The sequence below is a fragment of the Pelophylax lessonae genome (assembly GCF_965119305.1).
Source record: "Pelophylax lessonae genome assembly, chromosome: 4".
Taxonomy (NCBI): Eukaryota; Metazoa; Chordata; class Amphibia; order Anura; family Ranidae; genus Pelophylax; species Pelophylax lessonae.
Window position 1 is genome coordinate 166,975,654 of NC_138771.1, and position 18,027 is coordinate 166,993,680.

Sequence of the window (18,027 nt, forward strand, 5' to 3'; positions counted from 1 at the left end):
CGAGACATGCATTGAAACACCCAGTGGAAAGAAGACCTTACTCATTGTTTCATATTTTCTCATTCGGTTTTACATGTTATTTTAATGAATTTGATGATATAATTGAGACTGACTGGTTAGTGTAGTCAGCAATAACTTTTGTTAGCTTTAGATACATAGATGATTGACAAAATACCTGGTTACTACTACATTATGATTTCTGCTCAGCTACGTCCTTGAACTTGAACGTTGAACTCCTGGCGTTTTTTTTAATATGCAGTTGGGCTGTGCCGGCACTGCATGAGTTAACTGCTCCTTTTGGTCTAGGGGTTCGGAAAGCCGAGATATACTCACCTAATCTGCCGATCCTCCCAGGGCAACACCGGTCCACCACTGGATGTGGAGGAATGCCATTTTCTTGGGGAACGAAGGATCAGGTGAGTTTCGACAACTGTGTTCACCCCTAGAAAAAAAGAGCCGTTAACCCATGCAATGCAGGCGCAGCCCCACTGCATAGAAAAAATTGCCCGGAGTTGAGCTTTAAGCACAGCTTTAACAATGATTAGCCAGAGCTGCTGGTTTAACTATGCATAGATAATTCATGCCCTTTTACTGGACATTATCAAAAAAGATTTACTGTTTAACCACTTGAATCCTAGGTGTTTTTTTTAAAATGGTACTGGGATTAGACGTATTTGTCTCAGCACTGATTTAAAGTGGTGTCTGGGCTCAGTGGTTCTGGCGGGTCCTAGCCAGTGTAGTTGCTAGAACTGCCTGCTATCAGTTGACGAACATTTGGAAAGAGCACTCTGTAACACATTGCAGCAAAGTACTGCTGTCCTACACAACCCCCCTATCCTGCACAATGAACTGGATTTATATAGCTCAACCTCGGGTTATAAAATCAATAACTCTAAAACTGGAGCTTTTCCTCTGAATGTACCTGAACAAACCTGCTCTATTTAACTGAAACGTTCCGAAACTCATGAAAATCCTCCACACTTAAATACCTAGGGGTAAAACCCACTTACGACACACTTTATAAAACAAAATGTACTACTCTTTATGGCAACATTATTAATCTCCTCTCCCAATGGAAATCTCATCATATTTCTTTTTCAGGCACTATAGGGTTAATATACTAAAACTGGAGAGTGCAAAATCTGGTGCAGCTGTGCATAGAAGGCAATCCACTTTAAGGTTTTATTTTGTCAAAGCTTAATTGAACAAGCTGAAGTTAGAAGCTGATTGGCTACCATGCACAGCTGCACCAGATTTTGCACTCTCCAGTTTTAGTAAATCAACCCCATTGCGACCATTGTTTGGAATTTTAAACACTGTAGGATTTCTAGATTTGTGCTAGTTGGTCCATGCAAGTAAGGAGGCCTTGCCTTTCCAAGTATCTCCAAATATTATCTTGCTGCTCAGCTACCCTGTCTGGCATCCTGGCTTACTCCTACAGCAGGTAGACTGAAATAGAGAAGTTGTAGTTGGCTTCCACCCACCCTTATTCCTTGCCATGGAGTACAGATACTTCTGTAAATGTAAGCTAATCTACTTCAACCTATTGCATTTCTTTTTACCCTATGACACTGTGCAAAAAGACAACACTTTATAACAACCATTGCATCCTTTTCTCTTTACATCTGCTTATCCAGATAGGCTAACCTCACTGATGTTTCAGACTTGGAAAGATAGAGGCTTATTTCCCTTTGGCCATCTGTTGGCTGTTAGAACTAAAATTTTACAATCTTTTCAGGATCTCCAAAAAGCTTACGACTTTCTAAACAGGCTTTGTTTGGTTATTTACAAATATGTTATTATGCCCAGACTTTAACTCCTTAAAATACCCTAACCTAACACCAATCGAGAAAATTTGCCTGGTAGGACCATCGTCCAAGGGAATAATTTCTTCGTTATACAAGTTACTGATTTCACATCCACCCTAAAATCCACTCAAATACTCATATAAGCAAAAAATGGGAGCAAATTTTGAGGGAGGAATTACCTCTGAAAACCAGGAAAATCATTTGGACCCAGGCTGCTAAAAGCTCAATATGGTACAAGGAGAACCATTACAAAACACTCTTCCACTGGTATTACACTCCAGATAAGTTGCATGCCATATTCCCCTCTGCTGATAATAGGTGCTGGAGATGCAAGAAAACCATTGGAACGTTTGAGCATATACAGTATTTACCAGTACTCTCCCGTTATTAAACCTTACTGGCGTGGTGACCATAACCTTATCCACTCATTTTTTACTCTTGTGCCCCAATTACTCCTAAAACTTACCTTCTAGGCTTACCACCTTGTGATTTCTCTATAACCTCTAAAAGATTGTTGATGCATACTCTTAACTCAGTGAAATGTCCTTAAATGGAATTGAGTTGAACCTCCCTCTTTGATGGAGTTTCATACTAGGATCCAGAATGTCAAAAAGAATATCTTACAGCCACTTTCAACAACACTCTAGATAAACATCATAAGGTCTGGGAACTGTGGCATATTCTGGAAAACCCTCCCTGAATACGCTTGGTGTTTGCCAATGGCCTACTTTGCTGGCTGGCGAATGAGGGGGTGGGAGGGTCTCGGGTTCCTGATGGTGGTTGGGAGGTCGCTGGTCTTTCAGATTTCTTCTTTTTTCTTTCCTGATCCCTGATTTTTTTTTTTTTTTTGTACATAAACCTAATTCTTTAGGTCTCCTCCTTTTCTCAAACGAATCCTCTTTCTCTATACAATTCACTAATGCAAACGTATTTCTGCACTTTTTAAATGCTTTTATAAGCTTTATACAAATTAACTGCCTCTATGCCACAAACTTTATTACTGTTGACCATTGTAATCTACGGATTTATTTGTATTAAAGCTTGCATTCTGGCATATATTTCTTCATGATACAATTTACATTTAATAGGTCTACAAATGTAACAGCAAAATTAACATATAATCAATACCTTGTTTGCTTCCTAGAGTTTTAAATGTCTTTTCTTAAGATGCATTGTTTGATCCTTAGCTATTATGTTAGGCAGTTATTCTTATTTCTTTTTCTACTTTTAAAAATGAATTAAAAAAAAAAAAAAAAAAACTTATGTGTTGTATTTAAAGAGGAATTGCATTGACGTTGTCTTTGAGGTCATTGGCACATCCTAAGAGCTCCAGCAATCACATTTAGACAGCCTCTGCAGATCTCTACAATATCTCTACTATAGTGATCTATTAAATGGGAATAAAATAAGCGCGCTCTCCAGAAATTTGCAAGTGACAAAAAAGAAAATGCTATATAAGATATAGCAAGGTGTAAACAACTTAAATCCACCAAAGACAAAACTATTATCATAAAAGATATGTTTGGTGACAATTAGTGTAACAACACCCCATAAAGTGTAGATATCCCACACTAAGAAGAAACAAATGGCAAAAGCTTTCCACAAAGTTTGCACAAATAAGGAAAGAAAGTCCTTTCGGACACAAGTCCATTGGTTTCTTCAAATTAAATTTCCCGTGAAGAGTGAATGTGTCCAAAACACTTGTATCTTCACCCAAGGACAGGGTGGGGCATGCACTGTGGATGGCTCCTTACAAAAAAGATAACAATAATTGGCAGTCAAGATGAAATGATGGCATGTATCCTCAGTGTATCATCCCCTCCTTTCCATATACACCTCGTGCTTGTGAAGAAAATATAGTGAATGACTCCTTACCAGAAATGACATATATATATTAGACTTGAAACGTGTGTGTATATATGTTGCCTGCGATGTAGTTCCCATAGTAACTCCAGAAGGGCAGTATGGAAGGTCAGTCCTCTCCTTTGCTCCACCACCGACACCAATCAATAGAAATCGGGTCCTCACAGGGGGGGTCAAACAAAGAGGAAGCAGACTAATAGTGCATTACCTTTAAAATAACATGGATTTATTGAAAATTTCACTTCCATATGACGAAGACTAAACACATGTTTTCAAGCCGGCACGGCCGCCTGCAGTGCGGTCCATACAGAAATAGTGACGGCGCGGCTCTCCTATGTCCTAAGCGTTTCCCCCGAATGGGCTTCCGCTGGGAATGGAGCTCCATTCGGGGGAAACGCTTAAGACATAGGAGAGCCGCGCCGTCACTATTTCTGCACGGACCGCACTGCAGTCATTTTTTTTATCATTTCTTCTATTAAATCATCTGCCCTTGTTGTTTTAACTTTGGATAACAAAACATTTTTTTCTGCCTGTCAAAATCTTATACAGCCCACTTCCTCTTTCTTGTCTGGTAATTAGCCTAAGCTAATGACATCATGCACATGTCACTCTCTCTCTCAATCTCGTGAGCGTTTGCCAGCAAGGGAGTAGGGGTGAGTCATAGGAGAGCTGGAGGGGGCTGGATGAGGGCTGAGATAACCGGAGACTGCAGAGATCCAGGTGTATTCATCAAGAGAGGAGATACGTGCAGGCATGCAGTGGTGTGAGTGTGTCTGTGTGCCTCTGTGTGTCTGTGTAAATCCAGGAAGTGAACAGGCAGCAGCTTCAGCTACCCACAGTTAAAATGGCTGCAGCCAGACTTAGAGGAGGGAGATTTCTGCAGCATATTTGGCAAGTACAGAATCACAGTATATATAAAATAATATGCAAAGTGGTTGGAGGGAAGCTCCAGAATGGAATATGGTTTTTATTCCAAATTATGTGAGCAGACTGCAGTTTCTCTTTAAGTATTTCTAATCCAGTTCTTTATTTTTTTACCTTTTTTTCCCTTCTCCCTTAAGCTGCTTAAACAAACATACAAAAAGGAGGGGGATGGTCTAGCTAAAATAGTTGGGTGTGATATCCCTGGTGACACTGCAAGTAAAGCGGTCCTTCCCCTGGCTCTAGGATGTGGGCAGAAAAAAAGCTATACTGGAAGGGACCAGTAGACAAAAAGAGAGCCTTTTGAGGATGGATAATGAAACCATTATCCATCCTCAAAAGGCTCTCTTTTTGTCTACTGGTCCCTTCCACTATAGCCTTTTCTCTGCTTAAACAAACAGTATCTTCTATCCAAACAAACAAGATGGATGGTGGAATCCCTACCACCAGGACATTATAATTTGACAGCGGCAACATCGATCAGAGGCTGCAGTGGATTGGCTGCAGCGTCTGATCGAGGAACTTTTTCCAACATGTCCTTTTGACAGAACTGATCAAACGATGTTAAGTGGAGGTTGCCAAACACTGATCAAAATTTGGTCAGTCCCTGCTGAACTGGTAGAATTTTGATCAGTGTATAGACCGCTTTAGTATCAGTAATAAGCCCTAAGAAGTCCTTTTGAATACTCCTATCGTATAACTATTTCACTTGCTATCATTATCTTAGGATCTGTTCTATGACACAATGTTTGTTTTGCAAATTAACTCATACTGTGTTTTGTGAATAATGCAAAGCTGTGCTGGCCTTTATCATCCCATCCTGTGCAAGCAAAACACCATTTTATTTTTCTTGCACATAATTGGGTATTCTTAACAAATGTAGTAAAAATTAACTTTGCAAAGGTAAGTTAAAATTCTCTTTACAAAATGAACATGCTTTACTCCTTTGTTAAATGGCCCACACATTTACTCTTTTTAGCCCCTTTCACATGGGCGATCTGCTCTCCATTCCCTTCTATCTCCAGTCCCTTCTATGGAGAGGTGGATATCCGCACACACATGTTTGCTAACACCCGCCACCATTCCATCTGATCCTGTCCGCCAAAAACAGATGTATGGTGAACCTATTCCCCATCAGTCCATCAGATTAGATGGCATTGGATGGAAGCGGACAGGCGGTCTGTTTCAATCCGATTGCCCCATAGGGGAGAGCCGAGGGGACACGGACCTGTCATCCGCCTGCTCAGCAGGGATCAGTGGCGAGCTAAAGCAAGTGGATTCCGCTTCACAAAGGCACCCGTGTGAAAGGGGCCTTAAGCGAAATGCCAATGATGCGTGGTATTACTAACGTGTGCTGTATATCTGTATCTCTTGTAATGTTTGTTCTTTTTCCTTTTAAATAAAGTAATAAAACTCTTGTAAAAGAAGAATTCATAAACGCAAATAAAAATACATTGCTGTAAATAGTTTCATAGACCTGCATGTTTACAAACTTACAAAGTTTCCAAGTTGTGTTTGGCTTAGTTTTAATGGATTATCTGGACGCATGATGGTTGGGAACAGGTGCTGTACACAAGGCGGCCAAGAAATAATGAGTCACTAATATGCATGTTGCTGCCTGAAGGATATTCTATTTCTTACCAGTTCCCTAAAATCTCATTACAGTCATGTAAGATGAGTTTGCAACCAATTTAATTGTGTTCAGTCTCACCCGAGTGTAAGAAATGCTTTAGAAAGAAAGCACAGATCTGTAAATAATTTATGTACTAGATTCATTCATTCACTTGTTTACCTGTAGTTGAAAGGTTCTAATGCTTGCCATAAACTAGTACAATTTCATTAGAAATTAATTTTTTAAACTATTTTCTATACATTAGTAGGGTCCAATCAACTGTCATTTTCTACCGTAGTGACAAGAAGATTTAAAGGAGCAGGATAGAAAATTTTCTGAAATTTAATGAATTTCTAACAGTGTATGTTTTTTTTTTTTGTTAAAGAAATTACATTCTTTCCAAAATTAGTATGTTAAAAGCAAATAAAATTTTTAAGTACTTTTAAACAACATTCGACAAGTCATTAAATGTACTATAACATTTTCTTACGAATATTCAAAGGAACATTTATTCAACAGCGTACCAGTGTATGGCCAGCTTAAAGTATAACTGAAAGCAAAACTTTTTTTGTTTTCTTTTTAGTTTTGGATAGAGTGGAGAGATTAGAACACCTGTCAGTTTTTATTGCGGTCTGTGCCCCGTTAGGGAAATTCACCCTCTCTAGTTGTTCTGCTTACCATTTATTATTTAAAGTGAATATAAGGAAAATCTCACATTTTGGGTTGTTCCCAAAAAAGTAATAGAGGGGAATCTTCCAATGGGGACACTAGTTCTGGATGACCTGGGGGTCCACAAGGAATTCCCTTATTTGCAGGGATTTCCTCTCATTTCCTGTTTGGCTATGGAACAGGAAGTGAAGGGAAATCTCTGTAATGGGGAAAAGATGGCAAAAAAAAAAACCTTATAGGGGTTATCCCCCTCCCTTGCTCTATCCAAAAGGAAAAAAAAAAAAAACATTTTACCTATAGTTCTACTTTAAGACACTCGGAAAAATAACATGTGCATAGCTTTAACTTTTTTGATAGTAGTACCAGTAGAAATGCATTGAACTTTGCTGTGCAGTCTTTTGCTCTATATTATTAACCATTTGGCATTTACAGAATTTTTTATTTAATTATTTTGTATGCAAGAATAAACGCACCCAATTGCTAGGTTCGCCTGTGTGAAAGGGCCTATCGGGTTGGACTGTCAGTCTTTTAGGTGGACCTGATCGGACCATCAATTGCCCTCTGTTGAGTGGCAGGTGTCAAGGGGCAGGCACCTGTCGACATCCTATCCATTAAAAAAAGACGAATGGGGGATCCGTTCCCCATTCCTCTGGTGGATCGGATGGCCATCGGGTGTAAACAGACAGGCGGTCTGTTTACATCTGACTTCCCATAAAGGACAGCTGGCTGTGTCTGTGTCCGCTCTGCATAAGCGGAGCAGATACAGACAAGCTATCCAATTACTCAGCGGGGATCAGGCTCCCCGCCGAGCAGGCAGACTGCTGGTGGTGTCTGCTCCATGTGAAAGGAGGTGTACTCCAATATGAAATGGCATTGCAGGTCCAATATATAATTTTTTCCTGCCCCATGTGAAAGAGGCCTTAGTTAAACCTCCTGTGTTTGCTTAAACCAACAAAACAGGTGTCCCAATATCCCTACAACAATTAAAGACATATTGCTGGGTATACTGGCTGACCCTTAGAATGGCCCCATTGTTGGTGTAAATATAGCAAGGTCAGTACACTGTAAGCTTTTTCAGATGCAGGGAGAATCTGATGTTGATTTAAAAAGTGTAGCACTGCATAATTTATAAGTGGTATATACATAGTACAATTCACAAGCCAAATATAGATTTTTTTTTTTTTTTAATGAGGGTTCAGTTTTTAAACTATTACAATAAAAGATAATTCTTTTGACGAAAATCTTTCCTACTGTAAGGAAAAAGTAACATTTCTCTTTTTGTTTTATCGAAGGACACAGCGCTCCAAAAATCATAACTAGTGGGTTATATTGCCTCCTCCAGGAGTAGGACTAAGCAGAACAAAAAACACCTGGCTATGCCCATGGGCCATCCTCAGCTGGTATATAACCCCCCCCCCCCTCTGCTCTAGGTAATCCGTTTTAATCTGTCTAGTCAGGGGTAAGGACCTAGGCTCCCAGCTGGGACCTCTGGTCCAGCAATTTTCTCCTTCCTTACATCTTTTTTGTTTTTCTCTCGGGAGATCTGCAATCAACTGCCGGGCTGGGTGACGGGCTGGATAATCTAGATCTTGTGGTCCCCCAAGCCCGTCAGCAGCTACACGCTAGGTCAGCCACGACATAGCCTCACAGACAGAGGCTGGTCCGCAAGTTTAACATCTCGCAGGGTCGCATACGACCAGGCTTGGGTCTGAGTTGCAGCAGTCCCTTGGCTGACAGCTCCCCTACTTCGGTGGCGAGGAGTTCTGTCTGGAGTGTTATCCGCACCATTGAAGGGTAAGTACAGTCCTCCCTCTCCCTCTCTCTCTTTTTTATGATCACTAATAAATAACTTAGCCCCCCTTACACCAGAGACCCTCACAGAGCCCCCCTTACACCAGAGACCCTCACAGAGGCCCCCTTTACATCATATACCCTCACAGAGCCCCGCCTACATTATAGACCCCCCCACAGAGCCCCTCCCTTAAATCAGAGACCCCCCGAAAAGCCCACCCTTACATCAGGGACCCCCCTTACATCAGAGACCACCCACACAGAGCTCCCCTTACATCAGAGACCCCCTACAGAGCTCCCCTTACATCAGAAACCCCCCCACACAGAGCCCCCCTCACATCAGAGATCCACACAGAGCCCCCCCTCACATCAGAGACCCCCCAAACAAAGCCCCCCCTCACATCAGAGACCCCCCACACAAAGCCCCCCTTACATCAGAGACCCCCCACACAAAGCCCCCCTTAAATCAGAGAGCCCCCACACAGAGCCCCCCTCACATCAGACCCCCACACAGAGCCCCCTTACATCAGAGCCCCCCTTACATCAGAGATCCCCCCACATCAGAGAGCCCCCCTTACCTCACAGACCCCCCACACAAAGCCCCCCTCACATCAGAGACCCCCCTTACATTTTTTGCAGGAGAGAGACCTCACTTACCTCACGCTGTCTGCAGCTTTTTGTTTTTCTTTAAACTTCCCGCCCACAGAGCCCCGGGGAGGAGAAGGGGCAGGAGGAGGAGGAGAAGGGGCGGGAGGAGGAGGAGCTGACGATCTCTTCTCTGGCGTCCCTGCAGGGATGAGGGATCTGTCAGCGTGGATCGGAGGCTGAGCTGTGTGTAATACACAGCTCAGATTGCAGCAGTAGGAGACCGAGGCACAGCCACACAGCGGGAGGTAAGCGGCCGCCGCGGCCTGTGTTAACCCTGTCCAGGCTGCGGTCGGCGCTTACCTCCCACTGTGCGGCCTGATCTTCTGCGAGCTGTGATGGCCGCATGGTGCCCCTGTTGCCCATGGCGCCCTGTGCGGCCGCACAGCTCGCACACCCCAAAGGCCGGCCTTGCCTAAATCCCTCAGTGAGCTGGGCTTCCCCCACTCCCATTCTCCTCTGTCTGGACCTAGCGTCTGGTGGGGGTCCCAGTGCAGAGTGCACAGCAGAGTCTCCCTTAAATGTGTGTCCTACCTTCAGGGGGGGGGGGTCGTCTTGCAGAGGGTGCAGCATTGCAGAGAGTGTAGGAAAGAGCATGCTTCAGTGTTAGTAGCTGATGGTGGCCAATTTCCCTTAGTCTGGCTGGTCTCCGGTTGGCAGCCATGTCTGTGTAGTCGGGTGATGTCATGAGGGCCATTTTCCCTTAGTCTAAATGGTCTCCGTTTGGCGGCCATATTTGTGTAGTCAGATGATGTCATGGGGGCCATTTTCCCCTAGTCTGGGAGATGCTGGAGACAACTGAAGCCTCGTGGGGATGCCTAAGCTCCTGCTCTTCCTCTTTCTCCTTAGTTTCCTCTTCCTGTGGCCGGGACTTATGATCAGGAAAAGCGTCCATGATGATGCTGGGTTTGAATTCTCAGTGCTCCTCTGGTCGGTAGGGTGGGTCTTTGGGGGTCTCTGTTATCTTTCTCTCTGCTGATAGGTACCCTGAGCCTTGAGGGGGTCCAGTGGTGGTGATTAGGCGCGTGCTGTGGCTTAAGAATTGGTCCATTGACCAAGCCTCTAAGAAAGCTCACATTGATCTGCCCTTTCAAGGCAATCACTTGTTTGGGGCTACTCTGGATGACATCATTAAGGATATGGTTAAGGAGACCAGTGGATGTGGTGTACTTGGATTTCGCTAAGGCGTTTGATACAGTTCCCCACAAGCGCTTAATTTATAAAATAAGGTCTGCAGGTATCGACAGCAGGGTTTGCTCTTGGATACGGAATTGGCTAAAAGGCCGTGTCCAAAGGGTAGTAATAAACAGCGCATACTCAGACTGGTCTGAGGTAGTAAGCGGGGTGCCCCAGGGCTCAGTCCTGGGACCAACCTTGTTCAATTTATTCATAAACAGCATTGAGGAAGGGATCAGTAGTTCGTTATCAGTTTTTGCAGATGACACAAAATTGGCCAGGGCAATAACTGCACAGCATGAAGCAGATATCCTACAGAATGACCTGGACAAAATTACGGAGTGGGCAACGACATGGCAAATGAGGTTTAATGTGGAGAAGTGTAAGGTTTTGCACTTGGGGACCAAAAACATAAAAACACAATACACGTTAGGAGGGGAACCCTTGGGGGAATCAAAAATGGAGAAAGATCTGGGAGTCTTAGTTGATGATAGATTAGGCAACAGCATGCAATGCCAAGCGGCAGCTTCCAAAGCCAACAGAATATTAGCATGCATAAAGAAAGGGATGTATTCCAGAGATAAGACTATAATCCTTCCACTTTATAAAACTCTGGTCCGACCGCATCTGGAGTATTCTGTCCAGTTCTGGTCGCCAGTCCTCAGGAGGGATGTGTTGGAGCTGGAGAAAGTCCAGAGAAGGGCAACTAAACTGATTAGGGGGTTGGAGGACCTTACCTATGAAGAGCGGCTGCAATCGCTCGATTTATTTTCCCTGGAGAAAAGACGTCTGAGAGGGGACATGATAGCAATTTATAAATATCTTAATGGGGATCTCAGCTTAGAAGAAAAGCTGTTCATTCGAAGGAATTGCATGAGGACTCGAGGACATACAATGCGATTAGAGGAGAAGCGTTTTAACCTCAGGCAACGTGGGGGGTTCTTTACTGTTAGGGCTACAAGATTGTGGAATTGTCTACCACAAGAGGTGGTTTCTGCGGGTAGTATGGTGACTTTCAAAAGACTCTTAGACTTACATCTCAAGGATCAGGAGATTGAGGGCTATGTTAGATGATTACAGTCACACACACCTACACAGGTTGAACTGGATGGACTATTGTCTTTATTCAACCTCACCTACTATGTAACTATGTAACTATGTAATATCGGGGAAGGAAGAGTACCTTTCTGCCACAGTCAAGGAAAGGGAAGGAGCCTCGTCGCAGACGGGGGCCCTCCTTCTCAGCCCATTGAAAATGATTTTGTGCTTCTGGGACAGAGAATGAGGGAAATAGATCTTTTAAATCTTCCCTTGGAGATTCCAAGCAACCTTTGTCTAGTAAGCCTAGAGCTAGCTTCCCCAGACCAGCAGACAAGACTCATTCAGCATGAAGGTCTGCCCTCACCTATTAGGGTGGGGGACATCTTCACTAGTTTCCAGCCCCATGGACTTCTTTAGTGGGCGTCAAGGAGGTATGCAAAATGTTTCTTTTGAGGGTACCCAGAAAGGGGGACAAAGCTTGTCCTTTTTCAGGTTTTTTTTAGATCCTGAGTCTCCTTGTAAGGATTTGGTTCCTGCAAAGGAGATGTCTGAACTACCTAAGGTCCCCCCTATCCCTGTCCAGGGAATTGATTTACCTAGGTCTGATTCTTTTTCTTTCCAGGGTGGTCTTTCCTCTGCACAAGCTTCAGGGACCACAGGCCATGATTCAATGGCTGCTATCACACAGATAGTTCTCTCTCCCATTTTGCATTGTCTTACATGCAGCTCCTTTGGCATGTTCAGCATCACAGGAGGATACCGAGGTTTGTGACAAGATCACGGATTCCTCTGGCAGACACCGCAGGTGTCCAAGGGCCATGGTAAGGCCAGTATCATCCTCGGCTCAGGCTTCTTCTGCAATTCATGTGAGGAATCAAGGGCGAGAATCTTCCAATCAGTCTGGTGGCCAAAAACGTCCATTGGGGGCTTCCTCTCAGAGAAGACCTATTGTCCCATCCTGCTTTACAGTTGCTGGTTTTATTGGCTTGGCTATTGAAAGCCAGGTACTGAGGGATAGAGGTCTGTCTGGATCAGTTATACCTACCATGGTGAAGGTGAGGAAGTTGTCTTCCAGCAAGAAATACCATCGTACATAGAAAGCGTACATTTCTTGGTGTGAGTCGATTGGCGCTCATCCTCGATCCTTTTCTGTGGCTCAGATCTTAACCTTTCTTCAACAGGGTGGGCCTTGATCAGATATTGGCCTTGAGTACCAACCAGGGCCATGTGTCTGCCTTGGCAATCTTCTTTCAGCAAACCCTAGCCAGGCACTCTTTAGTTTGTACCTTCATTCAGGGGGTTCTCTCTTGAGGTGTGTTTGTTCTTTAAACCTTTATTTTTCATAAAGGGCTTCTGTGACCCAGTTAAGGCTCCTGTGTCCTGGTTAAGGGCTCTTTTGTTTAGCCTTGGGTTATTTTCCCCACCCCTCATTTTCCCTTTGGCACTGCTCTTGGACATCCCAGTAGTTATTATTTATGAAGCGCTGTGTTCGTCAATGAACGAAAGAGAAAATAGGAATTTTTGTACTTACCGTAAAATCTATTTCTCTGTCGCTCATTGACAGACGTAGTCCTCGTTGATTAATAACAACTCGGGTTATACTGCCCTCTACAGGATTAGGACTAGACAGGAAAGAAAACATTCTGGCCACACCTTAGGGGCAGTCCCAGAGGGTATATCCTCTCTCTCTCTCTGCTACAGAAAATCAGTTTTTTTCTGTCTAGTTAGGAGTAAGGACCTAGATGCCTTGCTAGGATCTTCGGTCCTGGCAGGAATTTTTTCTTAGATTTTTTTAGACAGCTTTTTTCTCCAGTGTTCCTGTGAGATCTTCAAGCAAGCAAGCTGTAACTGGGCGACGGGCTGGATGTTGAGATCCAGTGGTCACCCCAGTTCAGCCTACGAGCGCATGCAGGCCATAGCTCCGCGCTGGGTCGGCCGCGACATAGTCCCACTGGACGGGGACTGACCCTGCGAGTTAAACGTCTCGCCTGAACGCCAATGACCAACAGAGTCACGGCGTCCGTATTGGTCAACAGCCCCCCCACCCCGGTGGAGAGGGGTTCTGTCAGGAGTGGGCGCCCGCCTGGTTCCGGTATGGTGAGTAGTATGTTCCCCCTCCCCCCCTGGCGTAGCCTCGTGTCTCCAGCATGGGGGCGGCCATGTTTGAGGTGACCAAGCACCTCGAGGAGCTATGGGGAGGCGCCGTAAGATGTGTAAAGGGGCGGAGCCGCCTCCTTTTACCCGGCGTAGCCTCGTGTCTCCAGCATGGGGGCGGCCATGTTTTAGGTGACCAAACACCTCGAGGAGCTAAGGGGAGGCGCCAGAAGGCGTGCAAAGGGGCGGAGCCGCCTCCTTTTACCCGGGAAAGCCAGCCAAAGACTTCCTGTCTGTAATAGACAGTGCTGGAACAGTTTGTATTGAAACTTCTGAGCATCAAGTGGTGAGCCTTGGGGTCTCTCTCTCTCTCTCTCGCTCTGTAGGGGTCCCTAAGCAGGTAATACTGAGGGGCGCTGTGGTGCTGGGGGTCTAAAAAAAAAAAAAAAGTTTTATTTTTTTTGGCAAATTAATTTTTTCCGGCAAGTGTCTGGAATAATCATGGACCCTGCCACACAGGTACCCCCACCTGTTTCCCTCGAGGTGGCCGCAGGACCCTCCAGTTCACAGAGTATGGATGCATTCACAGCAGTTTTGGAGTCTTTGGTGTCTCGGGTGGAGACGGCCTGTCAGGGACGGGGGTCAAGAAAGTGACCCCCGCCTACCCCTATGTCATCTGATACTTCAGATTCAGATTCTGAGATGGTCATTGCAGCTGCAGGTCCCTCTGCAGGGGCTGTTGTCTGAGGTAAAGTTCCCTCAGACAGTGAGGAGGACGTTCCTGCCTCCGCCATAGCACAAGAAGAAGCATTGGTGGACGCACTAGTAGTGGCGGTCCGGGAAACCTTAAGACTTGAGGTTTTACCGGCAGAGGCAACTGAGATGGAAATTCCCTTTGGTACTAGTAAACCTACCAAGACGGCGAAGGTTTTTCCCTTACCCAAATGTTTTGGTAATAAAATTAAAGAGGAATGGGATCATTCAAAACGTACCTTTTCTGTTCCAAGCACATTGCTAGACGCTATCCGTTTGAGGAATCCCTCATTAAGAAATGGACAGTACCACCAGTGGTGGATCCACCTATTTCCAGACGGAATAAAGCCACTGTTATCCCGTTGGAGGACGCTCCGTCCTTTAAGGATCCGGTGGATCGGAAGATGGAAGCGGAGTCCTGCACTATTTTTTCCCTGATAGGGTCAGCCTTTAGACCAGTGATTGTCATTGGTTTAGTTTCACAGACATTAACGGAATGGGCAAGATTGGTGCGCCATGACCTAAAGGGGAAAGGTATCCCCCAGGCAGCATCTGATTTGATGGAACAAATTATACAAGGACTGCAGTTCGTCTGTGACGCAGCCCTGGATGCCACCCCCTTGTTAGGGCATGCATCTATGTCAGCGGTAATCCTCAGACGTGTGCTGTGGTTAAAATGCTGGTCAGCGGATCTAGGTTCCAAAAAAGCCTTGGCGAATCTCCCCTTTCAGGGGAATCGCCTATTTGGGGCCACCCTAGATGAGATCATTAAGGATGTCACTGGGGGCAAGAGTACTTTTTTGCCACAGGCTGCTAAAGCTAAAGGACCTCGTAACAAGCATGGACCTTTCTTTGCCGCTCATAAAGGGTTCGTTCGCTCCGCTGGGGCGAGCGGGAAAGGCAAAGCCCCTCTAGGAGGGTTCAAGCTCATTGACAGACGTAGTACCCGCCCCTCTGTTTTTTGAGTTGGGTTGGGTTAAATTCTCTAAACACTGCTTTGTGACATAACTGATTTGCTGTAGCAGAGAGACAGAGGATATACCTTCTGGGACTGCCCCTAAGGTGTGGCAAGAATGTTTTCTTTCCTGTCTAGTCCTACTCCTGTAGAGGGCAGTGTAACCCGAGTTGTTATTAATCAACGAGGACTACGTCTGTCAATGAGCTTAAGAGAAAAGGATTTTACGGTAAGATTTTACAAAAATCCATTTTTCTCTGAGTTTGACGGACGCAACACCCACCCCTCTATGGAGTTCTGATACTTCTAATACTGTTTGCTAATCAACTGATTACCTAGAACAGAGAGGGGGGTTATATACCAGCTTAGGGCGGCTCATGGGCGTACCCAGGTGTTTTTTGTTCTGCCTAGTCCTACTCCTGGAGGGGGCAATATAACCCATTAGTTAAGATTTATGGAGAGCTGAGTCCGTCGATGGACTCGGAGAAATGGATTTTACTGTACAAAAAGTACAAATATCCCATTTTTTTCTAGTCTACTGATGTAACTTTGCCTTTTGCATTCCAAATGTTCTGTACAAAATACCATCTCTGTGTAACCCTTTGGATGTCTCAAGTTCAGTTACTGACATTTTTCTCTTATCCTAGAACTTTTCTCATTCATTTAACAATGACTCTTCTAATGTTGAGTTTGCCTGTTAGTTTCCATGGTTATATCATTTCAGGGTGCTCTATCTCCCAGTGTACTGGATTTGTCTGTCTTTCTGTTTTCATCTGCATTTCATAATGATCTCATCTTTCCATAAATCACACACAGCTGCCACTGGGATGGTCGCTTTTCAAGCTTCACTGATGCATTATAATCAACATTCTGTAATCGATTACAGAAATTGATTAACAACTGCTGAATGGTTAAAGTGATGCTAACCTCAAAAATCAAATACCTTACAGTGTAACTTACTGCTCAATCCTACAGTTATAAAGAGCCCTGCAAACAAACCTCCATTTGCATCATAATTGGAACAACTTCAAAGTGGTTGTAAGCTCTTACTTATACCTAGTAAAGTGACTGGCCTCAGGTGATGCACAGAGATGAAATAATTCCTGCTGCATAAGTTGTTTATCTGCAGTATTTACTTATCTACTTCTCAAAGTACAGAATTTATAAAGCGTGTCAGAGTTTAGAAAAAAAGGGGCAGAGAGCTGTGGTTACAGTTTGCAGAGCTCATTGAGGAGAGCTCTGATAGCTGATTGGAGGGAAGGGACACACCCCCTTCACACAGCCCACAGGAACAAAGCTGAGGCTGTCAATCAGCTGAAGCTCCCTCCTCTGTTACCATTTTGTTTCTTGGTGTCAGGAAAAATTGGCAGAAGTGATTTATGCTGATAGCAGAGCAACAAAGCAGCAGACATACCTGACAGTGCTCCTAATTGAGACAAGTACACACTATATAGGGATATGCTTTGTTCATATTTCATGTCTGAGGTTTACAACCACTTAAGTCCAGTAGTCATAGTACCATCAGTTTTATTTATGTCTGTAAATTGTTTTTCTTATTTATGATATTATTTTTAAGCCATAGAACATGCCAGGGCTTCATTCAGGTAAAAAAGGAGTAAAGACTACAAAGCCATAATAAGTGGCTGCAAGATGCAAGCTATAGTAGACATTCTGCTCCTCTGGTTCTTCTGTCCCACTCTCTCCTGGTCATAGTTATTGGTATGAGTATCAGTCCCTTAATTATATATTATTTCTACTACTAGGGTCATTTTTAAACATATTTGTTTTCATAAAGCTGTCTGATGTAATATCTTCCTGGTTTTGTCTTTCAGGTTTTACTTGGTCCTTCACCTGTCCGTTTATACTGTTAACATGGCCTTTTATATACAGTGTTACCAAAGACTGTAATACATCCAGCCTGTTATTCTGTGATAACTTTTGGAAATACATTTCTTATGGTGTACTCCTAATACAGTTGCAGTTGTGATACTTAATACCCATGGTTCTTCCTGCATAATGGAGCAGCTTTACTTTTGCCTAATGTACAATAAACATGCAATGTGCAGAATATACCATGTTATAGTTAAGTGCTGCGGCTGCTGATAACCTTTTGCTGTTCAAGCATTGATTGGAATTGGAAACATCTATGTGCCTTATTGGAGCAAAGCAATTTTTGAAAAGTAGTTTATTTTTAGCCAAAACCTTTATTTTTAGTTTTGGCAAGAGGTGGAAGGGGCTGGAACCTGTGTCAGGATTATATTACGGTCTTCTTTCCCACTAAGGAACACCTACCCTTTTTTTGGTCCCAGTGACCATTATTATGGAGGTAGAAGGAAAATCTGAAAATTTTACAATTGTCACCAGAACTATGTAACCATTGTTCCGGTAACTAAGGGCTCGTTTACACTTGCGTTGCTGTTTTAAAGTGTTTTAAACTGTTATTCACATTCAGATCGCTATTCAGATAGCAATAGACAGGCGGTGAGGCGGCTCTGTACCACCTCTTTGCCACCTGTTTTCACCCCCTAATTACTGAACAACAGCACCACAACCAGACGCATTGTGCACAGTTATAGTACTGCCCCATTCACTTGAATGGGTCAAACCGCCCACCATGACGGGGTAGAATTCCTACTATGGTTGCGAAGCAAATCATTGCAACATGTGTATACCCCCAGCCACTACCTCAGCAGCTAAAA

General features: G+C 44.0%; 1 protein-coding gene across 1 annotated transcript in view; it reads left to right on the plus strand.

The window, feature by feature from the left end:
• Window positions 1-17,673, plus strand: part of LOC309553153 (store-operated calcium entry regulator STIMATE-like) — a 177,549-nt gene extending 159,876 nt beyond the window's left edge. Inside the window, exon 8 of the mRNA XM_082254062.1 lies at window positions 17,161-17,673. Coding sequence (XP_082110188.1) covers window positions 17,161-17,199 — 39 coding nt within the window. The 3' untranslated portion in view covers window positions 17,200-17,673. The remainder of the gene's footprint in view (window positions 1-17,160) is intronic.
• The last annotated feature ends 354 nt before the right edge of the window (window positions 17,674-18,027 follow it).